Source organism: Annulohypoxylon maeteangense (assembly GCF_022496945.1).
Source record: "Annulohypoxylon maeteangense strain CBS 123835 unplaced genomic scaffold GGS22scaffold_2, whole genome shotgun sequence".
Lineage (NCBI taxonomy): Eukaryota > Fungi > Ascomycota > Sordariomycetes > Xylariales > Hypoxylaceae > Annulohypoxylon > Annulohypoxylon maeteangense.
In genome coordinates this window covers 129,956-149,242 of record NW_025953249.1, presented here as the reverse complement: position 1 = coordinate 149,242, position 19,287 = coordinate 129,956, and the positions used below count along the sequence as shown (strand labels likewise).

The 19,287-nt window shown below is 46.6% G+C and overlaps 8 protein-coding genes across 8 annotated transcripts; 3 read left to right on the top strand and 5 right to left on the bottom strand.

Moving 5' to 3' along the window:
* Positions 1 to 11: 11 nt before the first annotated feature.
* On the bottom strand, positions 12 to 3,410 carry GGS22DRAFT_151905 (P-loop containing nucleoside triphosphate hydrolase protein). Its single transcript, XM_047959575.1, has 5 exons — positions 2,504 to 3,410; positions 2,389 to 2,445; positions 1,356 to 2,326; positions 1,028 to 1,308; positions 12 to 974 (listed from the first exon to the last, which is right to left on the bottom strand). The coding sequence occupies exons 1-5, from the start codon at positions 2,825 to 2,827 to the stop codon at positions 331 to 333; spliced, it is 2,277 nt and encodes a 758-aa protein (XP_047822424.1). The 5' UTR covers positions 2,828 to 3,410; the 3' UTR covers positions 12 to 330.
* Positions 3,411 to 4,211: 801 nt separating this feature from the next.
* GGS22DRAFT_151901 (putative protease inhibitor) lies at positions 4,212 to 5,384 on the bottom strand. The gene is made up of 2 exons (XM_047959574.1): positions 4,898 to 5,384; positions 4,212 to 4,816 (listed from the first exon to the last, which is right to left on the bottom strand). The coding sequence occupies exons 1-2, from the start codon at positions 5,019 to 5,021 to the stop codon at positions 4,401 to 4,403; spliced, it is 540 nt and encodes a 179-aa protein (XP_047822423.1). The 5' UTR covers positions 5,022 to 5,384; the 3' UTR covers positions 4,212 to 4,400.
* Positions 5,385 to 7,096: 1,712 nt separating this feature from the next.
* On the top strand, positions 7,097 to 8,673 carry GGS22DRAFT_151895 (lytic polysaccharide monooxygenase). The gene is made up of 2 exons (XM_047959573.1): positions 7,097 to 8,198; positions 8,258 to 8,673. Exons 1-2 carry the CDS (start codon positions 7,572 to 7,574, stop codon positions 8,483 to 8,485), a joined length of 855 nt encoding a protein of 284 aa, XP_047822422.1. The 5' UTR covers positions 7,097 to 7,571; the 3' UTR covers positions 8,486 to 8,673.
* Positions 8,674 to 9,012: 339 nt separating this feature from the next.
* Positions 9,013 to 10,068, top strand: GGS22DRAFT_60845 (uncharacterized protein). Its single transcript, XM_047967545.1, has one exon. It carries the CDS (start codon positions 9,180 to 9,182, stop codon positions 9,900 to 9,902), a length of 723 nt encoding a protein of 240 aa, XP_047822421.1. The 5' UTR covers positions 9,013 to 9,179; the 3' UTR covers positions 9,903 to 10,068.
* Positions 10,069 to 10,405: 337 nt separating this feature from the next.
* On the bottom strand, positions 10,406 to 10,990 carry GGS22DRAFT_184165 (uncharacterized protein; the record flags this gene model as incomplete). The annotated part of the gene is made up of 1 exon (XM_047964161.1): positions 10,406 to 10,990. The coding sequence occupies one exon, from the start codon at positions 10,988 to 10,990 to the stop codon at positions 10,406 to 10,408; it is 585 nt and encodes a 194-aa protein (XP_047822420.1).
* An 886-nt stretch (positions 10,991 to 11,876) lies between these two features.
* GGS22DRAFT_151891 (amino acid transporter) lies at positions 11,877 to 14,012 on the top strand (the record flags this gene model as incomplete). Its single annotated transcript, XM_047959572.1, has 4 exons — positions 11,877 to 12,352; positions 12,434 to 12,945; positions 13,013 to 13,174; positions 13,228 to 14,012. Coding segments are annotated over exons 1-4 (1,594 nt in total), but the record flags the coding sequence as incomplete, so codon positions are not given.
* A 628-nt stretch (positions 14,013 to 14,640) lies between these two features.
* On the bottom strand, positions 14,641 to 16,508 carry GGS22DRAFT_60835 (longevity assurance proteins LAG1/LAC1). The gene is made up of 2 exons (XM_047967544.1): positions 15,281 to 16,508; positions 14,641 to 15,185 (listed from the first exon to the last, which is right to left on the bottom strand). The coding sequence occupies exons 1-2, from the start codon at positions 16,091 to 16,093 to the stop codon at positions 14,730 to 14,732; spliced, it is 1,269 nt and encodes a 422-aa protein (XP_047822418.1). The 5' UTR covers positions 16,094 to 16,508; the 3' UTR covers positions 14,641 to 14,729.
* Positions 16,504 to 18,668, bottom strand: GGS22DRAFT_60822 (longevity assurance proteins LAG1/LAC1). The gene is made up of 5 exons (XM_047967543.1): positions 18,453 to 18,668; positions 17,996 to 18,309; positions 17,646 to 17,933; positions 16,779 to 17,592; positions 16,504 to 16,711 (listed from the first exon to the last, which is right to left on the bottom strand). The coding sequence occupies exons 1-4, from the start codon at positions 18,535 to 18,537 to the stop codon at positions 16,981 to 16,983; spliced, it is 1,299 nt and encodes a 432-aa protein (XP_047822417.1). The 5' UTR covers positions 18,538 to 18,668; the 3' UTR covers positions 16,504 to 16,711; positions 16,779 to 16,980.
* Positions 18,669 to 19,287: the final 619 nt, after the last annotated feature.

Sequence of the window (19,287 nt, the reverse complement as noted above, 5' to 3'; positions counted from 1 at the left end):
AATTGAGTAACCTTGTCAATTACGTCATGAGATGCACTTTGACAGCATCGAAGGCACGGAAGAAGCTCCCATCTGGCATGTGAAGGAAACCACCCATGTATGCACGGACCGCGAATCTTGTGCCTGCATTAGGTAAATCTTATCTTTTCCTCATCAATCATCATCCTCCTTTTGTGTTTTGTATAACATGTAAGGTACAGGTACATCATACACCAAACCGTATCTGTACGTGTAAATGAAGAAAAAAAGAAAAAGAAAAAACTACAAGATCGAATCGAATCCACTCATCACCAGCCATTACCCCTCATACCGATACAATTAACCACAGTCTTACCAAGGATATCTCGGTCCTAGTAAGTGACCATTAGTTCCCTCGCCAAAGGCCGACACCTCCACTTCATTATCCTCGTTCATCCCGACCTTGAACTTGGTTTCAGCTTGATCTTCGCTGAAGTCGTCGCCTTCTTCCAAATACCGACTTATTACTTGGTTTGCAATGGTCGCATCAACACCGTGAGATATGCTCTTAGCTCCGAGCTCGGGCAGATAGCTTTCCCGTGCGATTATAGAGCAGACGTTGGCGTTGTTCTTGATCTGCAATCGAACATTGCCAACCAGTTTGTCCTCATCCGGGTCTGCTGACTGACTGACCGGCCCCGCAATTTCTGTCTCAAGCTCCATGATATACTTATCCGCGATGAGAGCTTGCTCTTCCAAGTCGAATGTCAGGAACGGGACGATTTCGGTAATCCGACTAGCCAACGGAGCTCCGAAGCTGCTTATGCACTCGTCGCGAAGACGACGGTGAAGCTGTCTCCTGAGGTTGTACTGCTCCGATCGCATGTCAGAGTCGTATAAGAGCTTGCTATTGGCCTGACAGAAATCCGAGATAGTGTTGTCGAACTTGTTTGTTGCCAGAACCCAGATTGTCTGGGAACAGTCGACTTTCTGCCCGCTCCGATCTGTGTACTCTCCTATTGGGCATTAGTTTCGATTCACCTCCACTCTGGTTTATAGGTTGACATACCTTGGTCAAAGGGAGATAGAAGCGCTTTGTGGATCTCCCCAGTTGTCTTCCCAAACTCGTTGAGGTAAACAATACTTCGTTGCTTGGTTTTCCTGGCGAGGAAGTTATTCAAAGGTGATCCCAGGTCGCTGTTCTCGTCCGATTTGAGACCACTATAGTCGATCTCTCCGAGTTCTACCGATAAAAGGTCTCCTAGTCGGTTCGCAAGAGTATGTTTGCCATGTCCTTTAGGTCCTGCAAAAAGAAGGACCAGCGGCTTCTTGCGCGGCATAGCGAGGTGTCTGTCGGGAGTTAGATTGAGGAACGGAAATCGCTAAATGTCACTTACACAAGAAAGCTCTTCCTCAAGGTCCATGTCGCCAGTCTCTGCCCGATAATGGTTTGTTGCAGCCCTAGTATTTCTACGGCATCCTTTCGGATAGCTAGAGTTCGTTCACGGCCGGATGCCAATCCCGTTTCAGATGCTTGCCAGAGTCGATAACGCTGAGTTAGGCTCAACGCGGCAACGAGCCGTGGTCGAACTTCTGGTGTGTGCCATAGCTTGTCACCATCCGCGATGACGTACAAATCTTCATCATCGGGCCCGGAGTCTGGAAGATCACGATCGAACTGCTTATAATACGCTGTCGGGATAGCGTGAGGCGATGCGCCGAGTCTGAGAAGCGTCTCGGTGGTTTTCGTCGCTTGCGATCGTGAGCGGGTGCCGCGGATGATGGCAAAGGCTAGTAAGGGAAAGCTAAGAGGTCCGTGGGTGGCATTCGGATCACCACCATACTTGATCCAATATCGAATAAGTTCCGCATCGTTGGTCTCGGCGACAAAGAATGTTGCCGGGAATCCCTTGATCTCCGCGTTAAGATGTTCTTTCAGGAGACTTGTCTCTGCCTTATGGTAGTAGCTCAGATAATCTCGCAACTGTGTCGCCGGATAACCGCTTTGAATAGCGCCGATAACTTTTTCGACATCAAATTGATCTCCTATTTTGAGAGGTTCGGTAGGGGGTGGGATTCGAGGCAATTGATCATACTGCGAGAAGTCTGGGGATCGCTCTGGAAGCTCCGGGGGGTCTATAGGCTCTATCGTCTCTGTAGGCTCTGCAAGGTCTGTAGGTTCTGCAGGCTCCACGGGCTCTGTGGGACTGATATTTCCATAGCCCTCATCAGCTGATTGTGTCGAGCCAGCGTTGAAATCGGTAGCTAGTACCTCGGAAGTGTTACGCTCGCTGTCCTCGAAAGATAGCCGCGTAAGGCTCGAGTCGAAAAAATGGACTTGACTTTCTTTGTCATCAGTGCCATAGGGCTACAGTTTTATGAGTTATCTGGATATTACGACAGCTTCAACGATTCTAGAGTTAAACATACCCAGTCTTTGACAGTTTCTTCTGCGACATCGTCGACATTGTTCTCGTCTGTAACCTCCTAAGAGATATTTGTCAGTCGGACGTATCTGAACATCGCAATCATGAGTCTACTTTACCTTTGACCAATCCTCTGGTACGTCGACCGGTGGACTCGGCAGTCGTTCTTCGTCTCTAAAATTATGGAACGGGCCAACCGAGCTGACCGCCGGACTAGGTGGCTTGATCACGCTGGGAACTGGACTGGGGGATTTCACCGGATCGAAAGGCTTTACCGGCTCGACGGGCTTGACAGGCTCGACAGGCCTCACGGGTTCGACTGGCTTCACAGGCTCGACTGTGCTGGCTGGGGTAGACGGACGAACTTGATTGCTAAGCTGGTTCGGGTCGGGAGGTTGGCGCAATTGTCCCCTCTTCTTCTTCTTTGCCATCTTCGGAACCATTGGTTTTACTTCTCGTGAGTTAGAGCCAGGTTATATGTGAATGGGTTGAGGTCGGATGGGGTTTATCGGATATATAAACCGCTCTAGACGCTTCGGATTCGAGTTGGAGGTTGGAAACTAATACGTACTGATTGCGTCTCCCAACAGGCTCGAGACACGCTTTAACATATCTAGTTTTCTGGCTCGTGTAGCGTCAGTTCAAATTGGTCACGACGGGCTACTTGAACGAATTAATCAATAACCGCCAAATAGCGGCACATAAGCAGGGCGAGACACGTCGATCCAGATCGAGTCTTAAGGGGGTATGCACGCTACACGTAAAATTGGGTTAAGGGCATATTCGCAGACGACTCCAACTTGACCCAAAGGCCGGAGTGGCCTAAAGGCCAAAGTAGAGGCCGAAGTAGAAGGCGGTCAAGTAGGTATCCAGTCGCTACACGTGTTGCGAAAAATCCATCCAAAAATCTCCGTACGGGTGGCCGGCCTCAGTCTAAACAAATTAGTTGCCTAAAGACTCAGAACATCAGGCCTTAAAACGAGACTACAGGTTCTCCATCCTCCTGCGTGTCGCCCGTCGGCGAATGTGATCGGCCTGTGTTACTATATAAGACTATAAATATTTACAGCCCCCGATATTTCCAGATGAATTCATGCACGTGCGCAGCTGCCATAGGTAGAAAATTATGTTGGGAATCAATCCATCGATCTTACCTTGACGCCCCCCGGGCGCGGGCTATCCGCTTCTCAGCCTGTCAGCCCGCACCGTCGCGCTGGAACACACTACAGCACAGAACCGAATTTTGGAAAATTCCATAGGACCCACGACAACTGGAGAGGAAATGACGTGGTTGCTGAGTTGGGAGAGCGAACGGTCGAGGTTAGGCGCAATCCCCAACAACACTTATTGGCCTTTCGCTGGTAGCTCGCTCTGATGGGCTCGGGTATATATGCATGATGGCGGTACTCCACAACCTCGACCAGGCTTCGGCAGCGAGCTAATAAAGGAGTGACAAGCGTGATTTCCGCCACTTCGGGAGCGGCCCGTCGAAAATAGTTAGATTTTTTCTTCTTCTGTATGTCAACAGAGGTCATCGACGACTCACATACATACCTACCTACATAGTATGTGTGGGATGAGATCGTAGAGGTCCAGACGCGAGCGCCCAATCTTGGTTTATTGAACAGCTAATATCGATACATACGGGACCGACAATCAAATGTCGTCAAAACGCGGGGTTGAGCAAGAAATGGAGAAGGAATATGCGAAACATGATGTTGAGAGTAGGTCGAATGAGACACTTTCTCGACTAACACGAATCTGGTGATTGTTTTTCACGAAGGCCAACCCTTGTTTCGAATTAGAGCTATCTATTCCGTTTTCATCACCGCCAAGTCAATATCGTGAACAACATGTGGGTATGTAAAAAAACAGCATTATTCTAACCTAAGAACACGATGGTATCTTTGAATGCCCCGTGATTCATCGACAGGGGCCAACTTTCCAGGTAGGTAAAACCCACATACGATGTCAATATCCACCCTCGAACTCCTGACCATAGCAGACTCCAAAATTCTAATTACTATTAAAGTAATTAAAAGCCAACAACGGTCCTAACTTGATCTCTTTTCCCCATGCGTCCAAGTCATACCGCATACGTCCCTTGACGCCCATTTCCTTACCACCGGGCGGCGCGTACTTCTTCCCATCGAGGCCCTCGGGCTGCTCGTACAGAAAGAAACTGTACCGATGTGGTGAACTGATTCCGGGAGGCGCAGGGCCGATGTAATTAGCTACGAACGGTTCTGTGGACTTGAGACTGAATCCGCCGCCCTCCTTAGGTTCTGCCTTGAAGCCGGGCTGGATCCAGTGCAGGATCGGGCCAAGCACGCCGAAGGACGGGAACGGAGCGTCTAGGTCTAATCCCACTACTAGGTAGGTTTTCTCGGGCGACAGATCCGCAAAGCTCAGCTCTGGTGCAGATTGTGCATCTGGAAAAGATTAAAAGATTCGGGTTAGTATAGTAGATTGTAGGTATCTTCCTGAATTATTTCCTTCCCTTCTTGGCTTACCAGCTTTTGCGATGTACTGTCCGGGTTGGACGTCGGCATGTTTACCGACCGCCAAGCCCAGAATCTTGGACTTGTCGTTCTCGATTAGCGACAGTCCCGCCTTGACGCTGTTGTTCGAAGGCATATTGTATGCAGGTGTTATTATATCCGGGGGTAGAATCACTAACTCCTATAAGGACCGGGAGAAATATATATGGCGGGTTAAGCCAATTCTTATAAGGCTGATAAGATGACTCTGACGTACTATAGACTCATCATAGGGAAACTAGAGAAAGCAATGTCTTAGTCTATGGGTTTTTATTTGTTTCCAACCCCAATTGCTAAAGTCCTCAATTCCATCCCTAACCCCTCTATTCCGACAACTCAGTATTTCTAAGGATTCGGGATAATAATTTAAACCAAAATCGATAGCCGGAGATTAGTGACAAAGTCCGCCAAGATTGACATTGAAGGAGAGAGGTTATTGGATAAAATGGAAGCTCAGAAGCCGAACTAGCATTTCAACTGCCGTCTTTAGCTGCTTGAGCCGCCGGCAGCGTAGCGTGGCTGTAGCGTGACTGTCGATATCCTTACCATCTGCAACGTACCCTTGACACTTACACCACTTCGGATCACGGTGAACAGAGTGGGGCACCGTAACTTCTACCAATACATATGATGCGATCACCAGAATTGTTGAATGGTTCAGACAACTTGGGCTCTTCGGGTTTCGTTGATTCTAATGAGTCTTTAAATTTATTGATATTACCTCCGATACCTCCTTTATTCCGGACTCCATGAGACGTTGAGGTATTCGAGGACTAGGTCTTTGCCACGTACCTGTAACGACTCAAGCCTGATATTCAGCAAGCCTTAGTGAGCGCAATCACCGGTCCATAATCACACCATCAGAATATAATGGTTAGCTTCCAGCTGGCTAGATTTAAAGATGACCTGGTAGCCGTTTCGGAGCCGAAGTGATGGATGCGTAGCGGCTATAAACTTAGGTAAGCATACGTTTCGCTTATATAACATCTTCACTAGAATGATGACTGAATTCTGAGTCAGAATTTGGCGATGACTAAAGGTGGCTTGCTGAATAATGGTGGGCATTGCTTAGGGTTAGTAATCCCCTTAATAAGGGATACCGGATCTTGGTGTTGGCGCATCATCGCGTTTTCACTTAAATCAACAATACTCTATTCCATACGTGATACCAAGTTTGAAGCGCCCGCTAAACATGACATAACTTGTGTGCAGCCCTGAGGATAGTAACGGAAGCCCCAGATAGACGAGATTGTATGTGACATGTCTATTTCGAAGATCAAACAATGCCTAGTGGTCACCATTGCTTAGGTGAGGAGAGGAAATGAGAGTAGGACAAGTTTCGAAAAGGAGATTGTCATTGTGTGATCCTTGAGTTCGCAAGCCCTTTGTATGTAGCTGGTAGGTCCCCCGGTATTGGAAATGAAACAATTCCGGGCGCGATAGTGAAGAGCAAGTCGACGGCTGTGTCGCGTCTGAAATAGATAATCTACCATTTAGGAGATGGTGAACAAGGCGGACGGCACTGGTGTTGATTCAATCAATGATGTAATAATTCAGCTACCCAGACAACTAGGATCTAGGTGAACCGCCAAGTCAAGATCAGCCTTCGTAAGGATTCAGAGGATCCCTTGCTAATATTAAATCGATACGGGCTTCCCTTTGCTCGACAGCCAAGAATGTGATATGGAAGGTGTCGCATGTATTTCGGCGCTGGGCGTAGGATTAAAAGAATTAATCGAATAGAGGAACTTTGAGTGAAGAATGAAGAAATGTATTATGTAAATGGATGATTAAGCAGAAATAAACCTTGAACCGAAGAATTAGTCAGAGAGTAAGTTATGCAGCTATGGAAGCGAACAGCCGGATAACTGGATAGATACATCAATAAAGGCATATCCCCATATCTAATAGAGCAGGTAGATACTTCGGTACCAAAGTAGCTATATTAAATTCATAGAAAATACAAGATATAGGTATTTGATACGGTTCCCGTCTGTTTGTATATCTGCTCAAGACTGAAATACCCATAGTAAAGGGATGGTGTTGTGATTTAAACGTTCGTTGTTTGTTTGTTTCAAGTTGTTGATATGTATCTACACAGGTACTTACGTAAACGCCCTTTAAATTTTAAAGTCGGAAGTCAAAAAATAATAATAGTGTACCTATACCCGTCAACATTTACATATTCGAGTTCCCATGTGAACCAGTCTGTTATAGATTGACTACATAGGAAGCTTAGGTGACCTAGCAGTTAAGATGGTGTGGAGCAATTGACCCCTATTATTAGACGACCCTAGATCCTTCACCCAGTACTCTTTCTTGACACTTGCCTTTTATGGACCGTTGGTCTCGTTGAAACATGTTTATACCATGTTAGGGCCATACGTAGAGACCGAGCGACATAGAAATAGGATTGAGGCTGCGAGTTTGACGATGTCTCTGAGAGATCCGACGGTATCGCCAATATCATCCGTCAATTACCTAGGTATGTATTTAAGGCACGGTGAGAATTCCCCTTCATTCCAACCCATTTCCTTCATCTGATAGTCCATCTGGCATGCCAAGTTGCAAGTCAACCCAATTTTTGTTTCACTTCAATCATTACTATCGTTGACTTTCTCATTCAATTTGATCACTTCTTCTCAAAATGCCTTCTTTCTCTACTATCATCTTGGCTCTGGCAGCCGCAGGCGAGGTCCTGGGACATGGCCATGTTCGCAGAATAATCGCCAACGGAGTAACATATAAGGGTTTCGAGCGTTGGTCAAACGATGACCAGAGCCAAGTCGTATCCTGGCATTTCACGACCGAAGACGAAGGCCCCGTTACAGCATCCAACGTCAACAACCCTGACATCATATGCCATCGAGGCGCAACCAATGCTAAGGGATCGATTCCAGTGGCTGCCGGATCTCAGTTGCAAATCGTGCGATTTAACACGATAGGCGGGTTTGAGCATCCTGGCCCTGAGATGCACTATCTTGCCTCATGTGGCGATGCTGGCTGCGACAAAGTTGACAAGAACAACCTTCGATTCTTCAAGTTCTACGAGAAAGGTCTTACCCAACCTGGCATGGCAGATAGCCCGACTTGGAACACTCAGAAGTGGGCTACTACGGAAGTCCACAAGAAGGTCCAGAAAGAGGGAGATGGGTTCATCGATACCTTTACCGTCAAAATCCCCTCCAACATTAAACCAGGCTCTTACGTCCTTCGGCACGAAGTTCTTGGGCTGCATAAGGCTCATGAAGGCCAGGCCGAGTTCTATCCTCAGGTTAGTATAAGTTGAATTTTTGAAGAGAATTTCTAGTTGCTTGGTTCTGACTGAAGTAGTGCATCAACCTTAAAATCTCTGGCTCGGGTAACCAGCAACCCGCAGGAGTGCCGGCTACTCAGATGTATAAGAGCAGCGATCCCGGTGTCGCCCTTAATATTTGGACAAACCTCCAGTCATACAAAATTCCCGGCCCGGCTCGTTCTAGTGCTTTCTCCAAAAGGGACTTAGAGACTGAAAGTGTTTCTAAGCGACACCCACGAGACCTCAAGCTACATGATATTTAGATTCGTTTTTTCATTCGGGATTTTCACGGTTCCGTTGTTGATGGGATGATTTGGATGTGTATGATGTGTTGGGATTGGTATTTGACGAGATAACGAGGGGCGACCAGGACCGGTTCAAGATGCTTACATCCCCTACTTCCACATACATTCAATTCTTATTGTATATATTAAATGCAGTGTCAATATGCTCAAAATATTTTGATGTTTCTCTTCTAACAATTATTGCTGTTGATGACCAGGAACCACTTCTCTAAGCTACGAGCTTCAGAACAGTCTACAAAGCACCATGGCTTCATCTACCTTTGATTCAAACTATATGACCTTAGGTACGTACTCACCGCCAAACTCATCCTTTGTGCCCTGGAATAAAGAAGCCATAATTAGGTACGCCCGTATGATTGGTATGCATAACATTGGCAGCGGAACTTATGACAGGATGCAAATTTCTTTGTCGATAATTCTTCTATTGTATTAAAGTGATGTGATGTATCAGTTCAGCTTTGCCAACAAAGATCTTGTAAGGATTAGGATTAGGATTGGAATATTTATTTCGTTTAGAAATAACTACCTAAGTAGGTAGATATGAAAACAACTTTTCAAATTAACAAGAACCCCTTCAATGCAGCATTAGAACGTCTCATACCTACTACCTACATACTTACTCTTTGAATATTTCGAAGTAGCCTAAGTGGAAATGAGTTCAGCAAGTCGTCAACAGCCTCGTCGTGCTGTTCGAGATAACAAAGATGAATCGCCCACTCCGCCAACACACCTAATCAAGAAGCGCAAGTCCAGAGATAGTGTTAGGAAGCTGTCAGCGGGTAAACAAGGCGTGAAGCAAGGGAAAAAAGGAGGGAGATTTCCACCCGGCGCGCGAGCGAGGGCGACGAAAGCCCTAGAGAGAAGGGTTACTGCAATGGAGTCCGAGGTAGCCTTGCTAGAGCAGCGCGAACTTCTCGGTATTGCTGGGGAGTCAGAAGATGTCGCCCCCGATAACCGAAATGTAGCGCCACCGAAGTCTACCAAGCGCAAGCGAGCTCACAAGAGGAAGCAATCGGTAGATATGTACATGGATTACTTCCTGAAATCGGACGAAGATGGAGAGGAGGATACGAAAGGAGGAAAGGGGACTGAACAGCTTCGGAGAGGCGACCGTTGGATCCCGGATATCGAGCACCGGGGTCGTCCGTCCCGCAAGCCAGAGGCTGTACCCTATCAAATCTGGATGGCGTATTCTCTCATGGATGACTACATCTACCGACACTCGATAACAAGGGAAGAGGTCCTAACTCACCCTCTTATGGATGACGTGTATTCATTCCAAAACGGGGGACCGCAGCCAGTGACGCCGGCCGGCTTTCGGTGGGACGAATGGAAGAATTTGGTACCAGTCCAGGTTAAGGGGGTAGAAGGTTGAGAACCAAAAGGGTTACATGTTAGAAATAATATGTCAAAAAATTTCGGGTTGGTAATTAGGTAGATAAGAAAACCATTCAAATCAGGATTGACCCATTTCGATACTATTCGTGAGTCCTCTCGCAGAGAGCGGCTTTCGTCGTAACGTTCGCTGTCCTGCCCGATCGTTTTATGGTATGTGGGTAACGGGCGAGAGGTGTTGTAGATAGAGGATGAACCCCGCACCCCGTTGAAGCATCTATGGACCTATAGGTGGGGAGCTGTATCCGCTAAATCTATTAAATTGTTAGGGTACATTCCCCTGAATCCTTTCCAGGTTATGGGTGCTTATCACTATATCTGGAAGATGGCACAGATGGTTAGTGGCAGATAGATGCAAACACTTAAATGAATAGAGAATGAGGTCTATGTTCAACATAGCAGAATTAGAATTCCCGTCATTTGAACATATTCGATGAATCATGATTTGGAGAGATGGAGGATAGGAGAAGTTGAAGTTATCGTTTAGTGCAGGTAAGGACATACCATGAATGAAGTTTGCTCTGGGAGACTTGACCACCAGACCTGGCTGAGCGTAGCCCAAACGACATATAGCCAAATACTCGGCTGCCGCTTCAACTTTCCCATGGCTTCGCTATCATACTCGTCGCCCATCACCATTTTCTCCAACCATGACTCCATCTCATTCATTCGCAAATCTAAATCATCGTGTTCGGAGAGACCTATACGTGGATGCTCAACAGACCAGTGAGTGGCCCACTCTATGTGGACGAAGAAGCTTCTCATAGATCGAAGCGGCTTCAGGCAGTTGAGTAATTGAACGAAGGCCTGAAAAACCTGGGCCTTGTCACGCCTTTGGTTGACTAGCTCCTCATAGAACCATTCCCGGTCACCGTTGGTTATAGAAGGGACCGAATTTACGTTTACGATAATTGTTAATATGGGCATGTCTGCATGCGCTTTGAGGTGATCAATAGCAAAGCATAAGTCGAGGTAAAACAACTCGTTGCGCACCGTGCTGCATGTAGGGCTGATGGCTGGTAATACGAATTCTATGCTGCGGATATCATGAAGGACATCCGGCCACATGTGTCTTGTGAGGAATCTCGATGCATCTAATCGCGTCGCCGTACCATCTAGCCGTAAGTATGACCTGAGTCCTTCGGAGGGAACGACGATGATGCGGTTACATGAGTAAAGAACCTGTAGCGCCTCTCGATACAAAGAATGGCATGTTAAAAATAAACTCTTCGGAGGTAACCAACATTGGCAGCGAGATGAATAGCCGCTCTGACGTCGATAGTAGACATATTCCGTCGTTACGGGATAGGGTGGCGCGCAATACAGAAAGCGACAACCCTGATGAAGATGCGCGTTGCAGTTGTCGCCTTCACATCTACGTAAAGGAGACGCAATGCGAAAACCTCGAACTGCACACCAATATACATCTCTATATGGTGTCACGAGATCGGTAAATTCGAGAATATGCCTTCGGATCTCAGGTGGGAGATCAAGAAAACTACGCGCATGTCGCTGTATATTCGGGGGTGTATTCATTCCGTAGTTTTGGGGAGCAGGAGGTTGGGAATTATCCGTTCGATTGTTAAAACACCAATGGAGATGGATTTATGATGTTCTAAATGTAAGGGCCTTAGGGGTTAGGTGCCCTATAATTAGACAGGAATTAGTTGGGTTGATACCTAGTAGTTTATTAATCTATCCACTCTAGGTAGATATGGATAGGTACCCGTTACTTGCACACTAGGTACTGACCTCCTTGTAGAATGAAGGTTAACGGAAGACTATCTCATTTTCATATTCTATGGACAGTCATGACAATAGATATAGATAGCAACGACACTAACTATGAGAAACGTTTCATATAAACTGTCATTACAGAAGAATACTACTCTATAGTCTATAACTGATCCACGTCGACGTGGGTAAATATGCTAAATACCTAGAGGTAGCTAAGAAGAGAAATGGGTGCTAATTGCCCCACCACTGGCGCCCGCCTTCATCAACTGAATTGCGTGATTGATCGACTCCGCTTCAACTTCCCTTCAACATCATTTTTCAGAACAGCATTGATCAATTGATCTATCTGCTTCTGCGAAATGACATCGACATTAGAACCAGAAGATGGAGCCTCGAGGCCTCTTCTAGCCGATCAGCGAGAGGCGCGGGACGCCAGCTTAACCGATGATGTCGCCCCGCCGTCCGCCCCGGACCGGGAAAGCGGCACGTTCACTAAGAATCTCGGTGCTCTCGAGGCTTTTGCCATCGTCATCAGCATCGTCATCGGGAGTGGTATATTCACTTCTCCAGGCTCTATAGACACCAATGTACCGTCTCCTGGCTCTGCTCTAGTTGTCTGGTTGATCGGTGGCGTGCTCGCATGGACTGGTGCTTCTACTATGGCAGAATTGGGAACTGCTATTCCCGGAGAGGGTGAGTGAAACTCATCTGTTAACTCTAGCTCTATTCGCCAACGCGGATGAGAGATGAGATGGTATCTAATCTACACCATAGGCGGGGTACAGCCGTACCTACAGTACATCTTTGGCGATGTCTTCGGCTTTTTAGCCGCCTGGACATGGATCGTGGCTGTGATGCCAGCTACCCTCGCTATTCTAAGCATCGTATTCGTCGAGAGTATCTACTCTTCGCTAGGCGTCACCGACCAAGCTGGAAGAATTGAGCACAAGCTCTTCTCTATCCTCATCTTGGTCGTCATCAGTGTTGCAAATTCCATCAGCACGAAAGCTAGTACTCGTCTGAACAACTTTTTTGTAGTGACGAAATTCATCACCATTGCAGCTATCGTGATTGCGGGCATAGTAGTCGCTATCCTTCAGGCTACCGACCCCGAGAGGGATATTGGTGGAAGAGATTGGTTTAAGAGGTCCTGGTTTAGTGATCGTGTAGTTACTAATCCAGACGGGAGCAAGACGGACTGGACTCAGTTAGGCGAGTGGGAGATTCTCGGTCACTATTCCGCGGCGTTGTACGGGGCGTTGTGGGCATATTCCGGGTGGGATAAGGTGAGTTTATATTTCACTGACATTGTTCATTCTCAGGTATCTAGTACTTACCTAGATGACTTCTCAGGCAATCTATATTTCAGCCGAGTTGCAATCGCCAGCTTGCCAACTACCGCTTTCTATCAATACTGCAGTTCCCACCATCATACTTTGCTTTATCACCGCAAATGCCGCCTACTACATCTTACTTCCTTGGAACGTCGTCTCGACTACTGATAGCGTAGCCGTGGTAAGTGGCATCCTGATTATTTAGAGGGCTATTTCTTAACATTACTTGACCAGACTGCGATAACCCGTCTTCTTGGCCGTGGATTTGGTATCGTTGCTGCGATTCTTATATGCCTAGTTGTAGCTGGCTCCCTTCTTGGTAACTCATTTGTCGCTGGCCGTATGGCGGTCGCTGCCGCTAGGTTGAATTGGTTTCCCCGTATATTTGCGTTAGTCGGTCATATCGGGTTGAAGCCTCGGTCAGAAGACGAGCCCACACCCCCCCGCGACGAGCAGACAACTCCGCCTACGGTCCGCTCAGATGCTCCCATCAACGCCATTATACTTTCAGCCGTCCTCTCGGCCCTCTACATCCTCCTAGGCAATTTCCGCGCTCTCTTGACTTTCAATGGTCTAGGCGAGTACTCGTTTTTCTTTTTGACGGTTCTAGGTGCAATCGTTCTAAGGTTCAAGGAACCCGACTTACGACGACCATACAAACCTTTTATTCTAGTTCCCATAGTATTCGCCGTAGTTAGCGGGTTTGTGGTAATTAGGGGGGCATTCTTCGCACCGGTACTGGCGCTGGTGGTTATCGTCGTTTGGATAATCGGGTTAGGATTTTACTGGGTTAGGAAACGCTTGGCAGCAAGGCAGATAGAATGATCGTGGGTGACTGGTAATTGCGATTGAGATTGTGTTCGAATAATAAGCAATAAGATGAAAGCTAGAGGTGTATGTAGCGGTAGCTGACTGTAAGCTGAGACTGCCTAGGTGGTGTTGTCTAGTGGTTACCCCGCAAAACAACCCCACACTGGAACACCTATAACCCTTATAATAATTGGATATCATATACCTAGGTCGCTGCTGAAGGCTGAAGCATTGCTCCAAGAGGACTAAGGGAACTCCAATTTCTACATATGTAGTTCTAATGCCTATGGGAATGTTCCGTCGCCTTGTTACCAACGTAACGCAACCCATTGCGATCAGCCGCCGACTGGATCTGGCCTTGGTCATATGGTATACCTAGTATAGTAGTGGGTATAAGAAATATTAGGCTATTCGATATCGGACCGCCAGCTTCCAACTTCGCGATCAATCGAGTACCTTATGCGCGCAATCAAACGATCTTGGGAAAGGATCTTGAGAAAGCCGCGGTACGTAGGCTAATGCAACAAACACTAACCCGACAGTTTGGTACGATCCGTGATTGGTGCTGTTTGCTGACATCAGCGTCATGTTGGTGGTTCAGAAAGGGGCAATAACCTTTAAAAGGAGCCCTGGAGGTAACTATCAGGGCGGGCCTGTGCGCTATTTGTACCGACTTCTAGGTACCTTGTACACTACGTAGGCGTCGCCTCGTGCCCGAACGAGTGCTGCGCTATTAGTAGCAAAGCAGCAACTGGTAATTGACTTTAGCTAGGGATTAACTAAGAGGCAAAACGCAATTTTATAGGACCTAGTAGACTAGACATTTATACATATCTTGTTCTGTATTAATATTACTAAAAGGACAGGTGTCAAAGGTTATTAAGGCTCTCACGTAAAGTCGACATTACGGATAAAATTAGTGACGGTCATAAAGCAGAGTGCTTCTTTGCAGTGCCCCTCCTTTTCACAGCTAACCCATGAGTCTCAGTACTCTTCGACGAGGACATCTCGCCTATTTTATCATTATTCTCTATCCGAGGTTCCTTGGTGTCATGTTCTGGCTCTTCATCCTCAGACCGATCGTCTTTCGCGATACCCAGAAAGATGAAGCGGTAGGCGTTCCGTAACAAGCAGTAAAGCCAAAACAGGTTGAGGAGCTGAAGCGCTGCTAGTAGCACGAACGTGATGGTCTGGGAAATTAAGCCTTTGTACTGCTGCGTTTCCCAATCTATTCCGTACGGCCCAACGGTGCTGAACTCGGTAAGAATGGAGTAGAGGATGCGTAGATTTATATAATGGCGAAGGTAAGTCCACATAACTATGCAAAACCCGAATGATGGGCCTTGTAAGGGGCTACCAATGTAGTTTAATGACTTTGACATCTGTGAGAAGGTAAAGACATGTCAGCAGTGCCTCTGCAGCTATCATTTGGCGACCGCAAATAGGTACCTAGTAGGTATGTATGAAATGAACTTACAGCGAGGAAGAAGTCACTAATGTCATGACTAATGTAGACGGCGATACCCATATACGTAAAATGAAACCGATAGCTGAGGCCAATAAGAGCTATGGTCACGAAGTGATGCGCCACAAGTTCCTGATAGTCTTTACGCTTCTCCTCCATACCTAGCAACATGACTAGGGCTTGTTGCGACCAAAAAGCAGCCTGGAATAGGTAGTAGAACTTCAATTCCGCGTCATGCGTCCTGTGCGGAAAGAACTCGTACATGCCCCGAGTGTTGAAGTACCATACCGGTGTCTGTTTCATACAGTACAGCCCAAAGGGTCCCATGAAAGCAACGTAGACAACCACGTACATCTGCTCTAGGAAACGGGACTGCTTGCTTCGTGATTTGATACCACAAAAACGGGCAAGAGGGCGCAATATCTCTTGCATAAGAAACTCGCGCGCAAAGGTTAAGACAACCGTGTAGAAGCATACAAAAGCGAAGTCCCAGGGACCTTTGCCATATTGCATGGTGCTCACATCATCCTCTAACCTATATGAAAGGAAGAGAAAATGGTGGAAGATATTGGACTCGGTTGGGCTAATCATGTATAAGAGGAGGACTATGAGTACAAGGCCAAACGGCAAAGTCCATGTACGTCGTAGAAGAGATCTATTTCTCTTGCGTTTAGAAAATATTTTCTTATGAGTTCGCTTAGACGCGCGAGTGATATCGTGACTCGGTTTCCTTCGGGGATGCGAATGCGATATTCCATTTTCCACAGGTATGTGCAACCGGTCGTCGAGTATATTTAAGAGCGAAGAATCCTTAGAGGTCGCCATCGTATGGGATGCTTAAAAGGTGGAGATGTATGGGGTTGTCGATGTCTTAGGTACCTAGCTATGTCGGTAGCTCTGGACTGGACAGTAAGACAGCTAGAGAAACACCAAGGTGTTCCTAGAACCAATTGAAATAGATTCTTAGGTTCTTAGCAGCTACTTATTTGAATGTTCCAATCGTTCAAAACCTATTAACAATATTAACTTCTTCAGGAAATCCCATATCTTCGAATCCGAACCGAGGCCGGATCGGTGTCCGCGGAGAGCGTCCTTGTGTTCCATCCTTTCCGATTGGCTTCCCCTAGTCAATTCATTCTTAACTTTTCATTGCTGGAGAGATGACGGGTTTCCAATTTAATCCGCTGTGCCGCATCGTCTATCTGTATTCTAGGATTCTTATTTCGAAATTACCTGATGAAATAGGCGGTGATGCGCTTCTATGGACCTCCATATCATAGTTCCTATATTGTCTCAAGTTGTCAATGGTTCACCCGGTAAGATCTACACAGAACCCTAGCAAGTACGTCACTAGAAATCAGAGACGCCAAAGCTCGTCGGACACGGAGTCGAAGAAGTTGAGGCTACGTAGAGCGAGAATGGCTTGAGACTTTCGCATCACAACTGTAAGTAAGCTTTTTGATTAGACCTTAGAAAGTTCTTAGGAGAGGACAGTTGCTTTTCAATTTACCTAGGTACCTTACAGGCTCTCATTAACCAGTGTACCCTAATGCAACCGCGTCCACTCCGTTCGCCCTACCAGTCTCCATGTACAAATGTGATATCCGTGAATAAAATCGAGCCTCGCCAAACATTATGGCTTCGGTACAGGCGGAATGACTGATAAGCCATAGATTCCGGTAACCCAGGGATAATACCACCTAAAACGTGGCTTAGTCGATTTGTTTTTCGCATCCAACCCGATTTAATAACTCCTTCCGATCGCTATGCCCAGGCAAACTCAGACCGCTCGAATGTGAAACTTCCTTGACTCCGGCACGGCGCTTCCACACTTCAAAGTTGATAGACTCGACGCCGACTTCCTCTTCGAGAACTTGCGGCCCATCATATCCGGTTTCTTCTTCTTCTTCTTCCTCCTCATCGCCTTCTTCGTCGCTCCTCACATCCTCGGCGCTGGCTCCCCTGAGAACGCGAACGATAACTTGAATGATAAATGCAAACCATACCATCATCACAACCTGCAACAGGAGGAGGAATGATAGGAAGCCAAGTCTTATGTTATCATTCATGCAGACGGTACCCTCGGGGTTGTAAAATGGTTCCAGTAGATGCGCCCAGTCATCCGGTACCGGAAACGGACCTTCGAGATCGCCCGTGGTGCCCCGGTAACAGCCTGTTGGCATTACTTTGGGCATATCGAAGTAGACACTCCAGCAAGCCCTCAAGTAAACCACATGGCGTGTAAGAAGCCACGTAACGGCAAACACTCCAAAGATAACATCGCAAATGGTAGTATAGCCAAGGCTCTTAAGGCATTTAGCAAGCTATTGAAATGTTAGCAGAAGATCGTTTCGACTGTCTGAGTAGATAATCTTACAGGGAAAATTAACTCGATCACGTCCATAAGAACTAGGATCAAGTTAGCGACTTGGTAATGATGATAGGCGTAAGCCGAAGCAATCAAGGCGATGGTGGCGAAATGATGGACTATCATCTGCCAGTAATCCTTTCTGCGAGCTTCGATGTTCACAACAAGAAGCTGTTGCATCCAGTAAGACCACTGGGCAAGTATATACCCCTTTACGAGCCCTGGAAGCTCCCTCTGGGGCCAATTCGTCCACAATTCCGTCATGTCGAGGAGATATGACGAATTGCAGTAGATATACTAGGAGCAGTCAGTCACCTATGACCTATTGTGAGATACATATGATTAGAGGGGTGAAATACCATGCCCAAGGACCAGAATATGGTGTTGTACATCAACATCCATCCCTGCTCGGCGAATCGAGTGGCGTCCTTCTTCTTGGTGACCCCCCAGTGCTTGGCCAGAGGGGCGAGAACGTGTTGCATCAGAGCCGCGCGGATTCCGGTGAAGAGCACGACGCAAAAAGTAAGAAAATAGAGGTCTCCATGGCCGGAGGCGTATTTTCCGGTGGCGGGGTTATAGTAAGATAGAGTAAAGAACTGAGACGTGAACGGTCTTACCCTAGGCACAGAACTATGCGAGAGGAAGAGAGATGTGATTAGTGTGAAAGATACGGCTGTTCGGCAAGCCGTGTTGGTTAGCGACGGCTCGATGTCTCGTATAAGATGCCTTTGCCTGGGCGTAGAAGAGAGGACGAGCACTGCCCGGGCAGCACTGGGCAGCACCGGGCAACGACGGCAGCTTCTTATTATGACGTACCGGTCTGATTATTGAACAGCCAACTCGAAAAGCTGTTTGGTTTGTCATCGCCTTTCCTCGCTACCTTCATAGCAACGGCCTTCATGTTGATGACCGATGACCGATGACCTTTTTTTTTTTCTTCTTCCTGACCTTGGACCTTGGGCTGGGACCTGTATGTTTAGCAGTGCATTTGCCTGCAAAATATGTCGTTATATTGGCGGTCAGGAAAACGTGGGGAAGAAGGTTAAAATTGATAAGGGGTTTTTCTAATTAAACCCGGCACTAGATCTGCTGCGCCACCCATGTGCGTTCCATCAAAACTCAACATATTTGACGCCTTGGCACACCGATGGCCAATAAGATCATGTATAATAATGTACCATTTCATTACTTTATACCTTACATAATTATATTATTTAATCTTGTATAATATTTTATTCTCATGATATTCTTCGAAAAGTGAGTATCGTTTCATTTTCTCTAACTATATCCTCTTTAGACCGTCTTGAAGCAACCTCACAATCGTTTATTCTTACAACAAATGTAATCACATCATATGGTCGCATCATACGTCGACTCTCAACAAATACTTATCATGACATTCAAAACTTCCAGGATCATGAACATCTCATTTCACTAGTATGATGAAGCCAAAGCGCATCTCATAATACATTCTGTTAATCCTTAGTACGCCGAGAAAAAAAACACTAACAATAGAATACAACTTTGATTGATTTTACGGTGGCGACAACTAAAATGGACACTCATCACGAATGTTTATCCCCCTTTCAAGATGTCATTTATGGCTTTTATGTGAAAGTCATTGAAGACTCCTCAATCACGCATATGACAA